The sequence below is a fragment of the Oryzias latipes genome, chromosome 12 (assembly GCF_053564925.1).
Source record: "Oryzias latipes strain Hd-rR chromosome 12, Olatipes_Hd-rR_3.1".
NCBI classification, from domain to species: domain Eukaryota; kingdom Metazoa; phylum Chordata; class Actinopteri; order Beloniformes; family Adrianichthyidae; genus Oryzias; species Oryzias latipes.
In genome coordinates, this window is record NC_136248.1 from 1,790,531 (window position 1) to 1,798,628 (window position 8,098).

General features: G+C 43.6%; 1 protein-coding gene across 1 annotated transcript; it reads right to left on the reverse strand.

The window, feature by feature from the left end:
• Window positions 1-1,493: 1,493 nt before the first annotated feature.
• Window positions 1,494-7,024, reverse strand: tdgf1 (teratocarcinoma-derived growth factor 1). The gene is made up of 6 exons (XM_004075167.5): window positions 6,498-7,024; window positions 6,358-6,413; window positions 5,489-5,677; window positions 4,609-4,723; window positions 3,821-3,930; window positions 1,494-2,167 (listed from the first exon to the last, which is right to left on the reverse strand). Exons 1-6 carry the CDS (start codon window positions 6,518-6,520, stop codon window positions 2,040-2,042), a joined length of 621 nt encoding a protein of 206 aa, XP_004075215.1. The 5' UTR covers window positions 6,521-7,024; the 3' UTR covers window positions 1,494-2,039.
• Window positions 7,025-8,098: the final 1,074 nt, after the last annotated feature.

Sequence of the window (8,098 nt, forward strand, 5' to 3'; positions counted from 1 at the left end):
GTATTAAAAAAATCCCTCCATATAAAACTCAGCGATTCACAAAACAAGCTTCACATCGTTGAAACTCTAATTAATGCCAGAATTCCAGCCTTCTCTATGCAGGTAGTGACTTAACCCTTGTGCTATCTTAGATGACCCCCCCCTTCCATTGAGGTGTTCTCCCTACCATGACAAAGGTGGATAAAGGTGGAAAGATTTCATGTAATCCATGGACACCAGTGAAGATCACAAATCATTGAAGAAAAAAGGTTCAGAGCACTGTCTAGTGGGTCTAGATGACCCAACTCTCAACGTTAAAGTGCCTAGGATAGAACAAGGGTTAAAATGACATTTTTGTTTTGTTTTAGATGCGTTTGGTGAAATATTCTCCAACAATGAGGAGGATCAGAAGTCTTATGCACAAAAATACTAAATACTTATTACCTCGAAAAGGATCCCCAAAAAGAAGACACGTCTTTGTGGATGAATAAATGTAAGAAGAGGAGAAAATGAGTGCATGCAGTAAAAAAACACAACATAAAGATCGTTGTTGGCTGGAGATCAGAGACACACAGAAGTATTGAGGGACGTATGCGGTGGAGGGCCCACGCCTGTGACATCACAGGCCTGTCCATCCCTGGCTGGCATTTGAATGGAAACATTACTGACAGCTGAATGAAAGTCTGATAGAAAAGTAAACTCCATTTGAGCTGGATTTGATTTTTACAGAGGAGTGAGTGGAAGATAATAGACTTCCTCTGCTTCTACCGAGAGGTGGAAGAAATCAGTAGTGATGAACTGAACAGACCACATCAGACATCACTGACGTGTCCGGTCACCGGCTTGAGCCACGCCGGGACCAGAGGAGGTTCATGGAAGACGAGATTGGGATTTGTTTCTGGCTTTAGAATGAACATTCACGGCAGAAATGGTTTCAGTTGCCTTCATTCACGCTTAATTTCCCAGCTGTCAATAAAGCTGAGTTTGGAAAACACTGCGCCGGTTTTGCTTTTCAAGACACGTCAAAGGGAAAGCATGGGATCAATAATCCAAAAAAGTCCCAGAAAGTACATGCTTTATGTGATTTAAATGTATTCAAAAATCAAAAGACTTAACTGTGTTCATAATTTTGTTCTTCATATAGAAAATGGATCATTTCTATCATTGAAGTTTTGGTTTAAAGAGATTCTCCAATATTTTGACTTCAGAAATGTGTCGACACCAGCAGAGCTGCTGTCATTCCAGCAGCTTCTTTCCTGCTGTTCCAGTATTCATGGCATCAGGCAGCATATGCAGGGGGGGGGGGTCCCTTCATCCATAGGGGGGAGTTGACCAGGTCGGTTTCTCAGTCACCATTTCCTTGAATGGGAAGTTGTGTCCAAACTTTTGGTCTGTACTGTATATTTATTCATTTGTGGAAATATTGCAGGTTCCGATTTCAACTTTTTTATTATTTTACTTACAAAGTTTTCATTCTATTTTTTTACTGTGTTCACAACAAATAAACTGGAATATTTTATTGGTCACATGTTTTTTAATATCAAGCCAGGTCTGTGTCGTCCACATTTAACGGTACATCAGAAATCCCCGTTTTGTCCTTAAACCGTTTTAAGTGGCGAGCTGTGACGGCCGACAGACTGCAGGACAACAGCTGATGTGTTTGTCTTAGATAAGAACGCAGCAGATAATCAAATAAAGCCTCATCATTAACGCATGCAGATAAGAGCACCAGAGAGAACAGCTCACTCTGAAAAAATACCTCCAGATAAGAGTCAGGGAGGCGGCGGCAGGAGGAGGTTACACTCACACCCCCACACACACCCCACCCCCACACAACACAACAGCTACACAACAAGAACATAAATAAAATCATCTATTTTTTAACGTTAAAAACTGAACATCACACCATATGTGCAAAAAAAGAGAGACTTTAAATTTCCTTAAAGAACAGGGACTTCACAAAAGTCAACCCCCCCCCCCCCCCCCATAAAAATCCAGGTTCTGCTGAAGCTCAAATTTGAATCTGAGCCTTTAAGCTGCAGCCTGAACCTGAGAAAACGTCACAGCAAACACAGCCGGGCGAGTAGCAGCAGCAGCGGCAGCAGCAGCGGCGGCGGCACAGAGCAGCCGGTGGAGATGCCGCCAGCAGCCGATGAACGGTACCAACGTACCTCCTCCTCCATGTCATCTGGAATGCCAAAAGAAGTTCTTTCTGTTAAATCTGCACTCTTTGTGTCCCACATTCCCAAATCCATAGCTCAGATATCTGTACTGGGTAGTCTGTGTGCTTTTAAAGCTATTATCTTGGACTTCCTCTCATTTAAACACCACTTCACTCTCCCTGAATGAAGACCCTCTTATCTCATCTGTCCACAGCCCTGAAGAGACACGGTTTTTTCTGGGGCTCGACAAAGGAGGCGCTGCTCCCAGGCTTCAGTACGATGACTGATGTCTGCAGCACAGGGCTGGACAACATTCAGATACAGCAGTTCAGAAATGGTTCAGCACATATCAGAAGATCTGCCACAGAAGGCAAAACGGAAATGAAAGTGATCCGGCCCACGAGTGAAAGACACCTTTAAACCTCTGGACGGTCATCATGCTCCTTCAAACTGGACCTCTTCACTGTAGCTGGACCTGATGTAGCTCAGGCTGTTGACATCGAGGAGGCATGTTATGCATAAATCCCTACTCATTTGATAATCTGGTGTTCAGACTGGATCGGGGGTCTGAAACCTTTAACCTGACTGACCACGACCCACTAGGAGCCACAAAGTCTCACTTTACCCTTTAGAAAGGTGAAGCACTGCTTTATATTTATGTTACTGCTAGGAAATGTAAACATTAAATGTTTGGGACATGAGTAGCATGTTTTTTGGGAATATCTAATAGTTAATTCATGTGACAGAAGGTCACATGACTTGCTATTAAAACAAAAGACCCCCTGTGCCACATTGGACCCTTCCAAATGGAGTCGTGGGCCGTGGACGGTCGACGCTGATCTAAAAATCTTTACAGTTCATTTAATGGTGATTGGTGCAAAACAGTCATACATTTGTAACCACAATAAAATTACCTTTACCGTATATTTTAAAAATAGATTGACCCTGGAATCCAGTGCACCTGATGTAGGAATTCTTGTGCTCAAACTGATTTTATGTGCTTCCTCAAAGAGCAGTCAACAAGTTTAAGAGTAGCTGCAGCAGTCAGGAGCCTCACAGAGGGAATCAGCTCTGCTGCAACCATTTGTGAAGGTTTGACTACGCTTAATAAGCCATGGAATCAGAGAAATAAAACTAAAAAGATGGAGGGGTAGAAGAGCCACATGGGGCTCCAGAGCCGCCGGCTGCAGACCCCTGGACTAGATCATCAGAGCTGATCCAGTCTGCATCAACCCGGCTACAAGGATCCTAAACTGGTTATCCTGCTAACGTTATTGAGGCTTTAGCAGTTTATAAATGCAAACCAACCGTTTCAAGAAGTTAGAGAGACAAACGGCATGTTTGGCCTTCTTGGCTGCACTAAATGTTCGCCGAGTCGTCGTTTGTTTGGGACTTAAAGATCAAAACCATGAATTGTAAATGAGCAGTTTGCAGTCACTCAGACAGCAGTTCACACCCAGAAGGAATGCTCATTTGCAGGCATTAAAAGTGTGAATTAGACAGGATCAACAGGAGTTGGTGGTTCCTCCACCCTTTGGTGGTAAGAACCACTTATAACTTCATAACTTCAACGGCACATTTGACCGTAGCAACCGTAACATAGTGGCAGAAGAAGCATAATGAAGGACGGAGGCTTCATCGTTACAGTCCTTCAGACAACTTTCTCCAGTAGAACTTACCGCAGTCATTCTGAAAGACATTGGGGAAGCAGTGCAGGACGCCATAGACGCAGCGACAGTACGAACAGCCCTTTTGCACCCACTCTCCGTGAGGAACAAAGCCACACCGCCTGCAGAGAAACAGAGAACTTTCACCAGAAAAGCAGAGAATAAATGTTCTTTAAGGTGTGACGGGACGAAGAACCGTTTCTTCCACGGCAGTTTGTCTGGAAAACAAGGCCCGTGTATGGATGTGTGTCTAACCACACAGGCAACAGGCCACTTCTTTGGTGTACATTTGAACCTTTTTATTCTTTGTGCTGTGTTGCTACAACACGGTCGATTTGATGATTGGTTTCTTTAAATCCTGGACTTCAGACATGATGGATTTTGACATGAATTCATGGAGGTTTGAAGCCGGAGCCGAACCAGAAAGCCTGCGTGCTGTTTGACCCTGCAGCTGGAGGAGTCTGCTTTGAACCAACGTGGAACTAGGAAGTCTTTCTTTTAGGAGCTCAGACTACAGATGGCTGCCACACGTGTTGGCCGATTGGACTTTATCCCCCATAAAACCTCCTTTTTCCATCATTACTGGTATTTTAATTAGTGTATGTGCTTAAATAGAGTTACTGTTGCGAGCCTAACTATAAATTATAATCGAACCGCCACTAGAGGGAACATGTTTGAATTGAGTTATTCCCATTTTTAGGCAGCTGGACAGAGGAGGGACTTCACCCTGAAACTAGTTTGGTTTTAGAACTAGAAGGAGAGTGATTGAGAAATGGTGCCCTATAAAAGGGTTTTCTTGCCTGACACGGGTGTCGTACTCGCAGCTCCGCCCGGTGAAGAAGGGAGGGCAGGCACAGAAACTGCCCAGGATGCAGGTTCCTCCGTTCTTACAGCAGTTCCGACTTTGCTCTGCACCTGAAAACCAAAAACCCCTGAGGCTGCGGTCACTGACACAAGGAGAAAACAAGAGCTCCCATCATGCATCGCCTTTTGTTTGCACGCATCTTACAGAAAGTTGTGGGTTTCAGACCTGAAACCGTGACACGTTTGGTCGAAGCTTCAGGTATTAATGATGCTGCTAACCAAACAACATTTCTGGAGCAGAGAGCTTACGGTTTTTAAACTTCAAATATTTTCCCCTTCTGCACTAGTAAACATTTCTGGAGCTTAGCTTTTAGTAACAAAAGCGATTGTGTGACTGCAGTTCTTTGTGTTCTGTGCTGGTTCTGATGAACAATTAGGAGGCTGCTGGGCGCTCTGCCTTCAGCTGTCGATCTGTGAAACAAACCAGAGCTTCCAGCTGGCTGCATTCCAGCGGCCCTCCGCTTCACATCAGCAAACACACACAATCTCAACAAACATCACAAGTTGGCAGAAAAACAAACTGGCACAAACTTGACACAACCAGATTTGTTTGCAGGTTTCATTAAGAAAAGTGGGTGTACCGTTAACCCCCCCCAAAATATGAGATCATTTTACATATGAATGACGGAGTACTTTCTGCACAAAACTTTAGATTTCTAGCTTTTTCTAACATCACAGCTTAGTAAACGTCATGACAGGAAAATGCATTCACTGAAAGAACAGAAATCCTTTGTCTCCTGCGTCACTTTTAGGTAAACTGCAGAGTTCTGCTCCTCCGCCTCCATCTGTGAGCACAGCAGCCAAGTCGTCACTTACTGCCGGTGAGGCCGATGAAGGGCAGGACGGCGCTGGCGTCTCGGTGTTTACGGTCTCCGCTGTTTGACGAAGTCACCTGGGTAAACTGACCCAGGAAGTCCTGTGAGGAGATCACTGCAGGGGGGGCGGTGGAGGAGGAAGAGGGTACAGGGGAGGCTTGGCTTGTGCTGCAATTACCCTCTCCACACTCTGATAATTAAAAAATAAATAAAAAGAGATTGTTAGTGTTATCACTATTTGTAACAATAAATAAATAATCAGAATTTCATCCAAAGTATGAGGATTAATTTGTGGTTTTAAACAGGAATGATTACAGTCCTGCTGGCTTTAACTCCACTCCTTATAACTAATACATCATTAACTAATGAGAACTTCATGGTAAATAAATAATAAAAACCTAAAAGTTAAACATTCATGGACAGCAACTATTAGTTTGAGCAAAAAATGTTTTGTTTTTTATATCATCAGACTGCATAACTCTGTCTGTGTTCAGAGCTTTTACTTTAGTTTTTGACTAGACTGGAATTCTGGGAAACTGGACTTGATTTTAGCTGATTGTTCATATTTGCTTCTATCTTTTTATGTATTTATTGTGTTTTTATTTGTTTTAGGAATGATTGTGTTTTTAAGTGTGGGCAGCTGGCCACTTACAATTTCCTTCAGGATGATTTCTATCTATCTAATCCTTGTTTTCATTCTTTCTTCTCTCGTGATCCTTTTTTATTTTGGGGGGGATTTGCGCTGAAATGTTGTTTTGTCCCAGATAAACAAACAAACTAAAACTTCTATGAATCAGACAGCAAAAAAAGAGGGTCAAGCTACAGAGTCGATGCTCCGACTGAGTTCATGAAGGCGCACGAGGAACACACCTGAGGCGCGAAGTGCGCAGGCGCTCTGCAGACTCATCACAGCGCAGAGCGCGATCCTGGAACAGCAGACAGGCAGCGTCATGTGCGGGAGAAAGAAAACGAAACCTCTAAAAATGAACCTGAGGATTCTCGGGACTCACCTGAGCATCTGCGTCAGGCCCATTGAGATCCACACATGCGCAAAGTGCGCAGCGTCACAGATTAATAATCCACGAGTGAAAAACAAACATTAATGAAAATGTGCAAAATGACTCGTCTGTTCTGTGTTCGCCAATCAAAAGCCAGTTTCCGGTTCTTCCATGCGGCGCGATGCAGAGAGGGAATCCCGCGGAGGAACAGCTGATTGTCCTGCGTGGATCTTCAGAGTGAAACTCGGCGTCCTGCACTGTCTGCGCTGCTTCCACACCGCCTCCTCTCTCCACAGGTGATCCCTCTGGGCGGGCGGGGCTGTGGAAGCCACGCCCACTTTCAATGGTTCTCCGTCTGCAGCTGGAATCAACAAACTTGGAAACGAAGTCAGAGGAAAACCAAAAGTCTGAGGATTCGACTGAAAAAAACCAGATTCTCCATGTTTGCTATAGATGTACTCCTAACTGAACAGACTGAAACCTTTTCACCTTTAGATGTATGCCCACTTCCACAGAAATCCGACTGACCTGTTTCCTGCAACCCCCCACCCCCCACTGCCTCCACACATAGTGATGGAAATGTGTCTCCTCCCCCCCCCCCCCCCCCCCCCTCCTGAGACTAAAACATCACAGCAAACCCACTTTGCTGGTTATTGGCATCACGACTTGATTCAGCACATTGACATTATCCGCTCTACTGCATCGCCGTGGTTACCTTTCAGAAGGATGGTCTACTTTGTTGTCAGGATAAACAAATTACAACAAAAGTTCAAGTCAGAGAGCTTCAGCCTTTTAGTTTAAACATCCTCAGAACCCGGTTCTAGAAAAAAAAAAACATGAAGCAATTCAAACCTGGAAATTCTGATAAGAGGTTTGGATTTGATCCGACCGATTATGGTTTTTCTTAGAGAGTTAGAGATATTTTACATAGGAGGCAAAAACAGGATATAAGTCAGAAAACCTCTTTGTTGATTTCCAAACGTGGAACAGACGACACATGTGATCTGCAAAAACACCATCTGATCAATTTTATGTGATTGTGTTTTTAAAAACAGCAAAGCTCTGATTTTAACTAAACGTTTTTCCCGTGCGAGGATTGGTTCATAAAAGTCTAAAGTTCATCCATTGTCAAAGTCTTCCCATGGTATTTGAACTATGATTATGCCGTTTTTGCCTAAAGTCCTGTATCGTTTTCTAGGACATTGTGTCTGCAGAGCGGCCTCTGAGTTATGGGTGGGGCTGTTGGCACGTAGAAACTCCGCCCCCATTACAGAGCAGGGAGCACATTTCCTTCTGTAGTTTTTCCAACAGCATTTTTTCATTTGATTCACAACAATTTAGAAATAAAGAAATACTCAAACAGAAATTAAAGCTTTTTTTTATTATTTATGTCGTCCATCATCAGAAAAATGTCACAAGAACATGTTCTTCACATCAAAACCCAGTTCTTATTGGAGTACATCTGGCCCCCCATCTCTACTCTTCCTTCTGGACCTGTCAGCTGCATTTGACACAGTGGATCATTGTTGTTGTTGTCTTACTTTGCTCTTATTTTTAAACCATTGCTATTCCTGCTTTCACTGTAGCGCTTTCAGATTTTTTACCCAAAATGT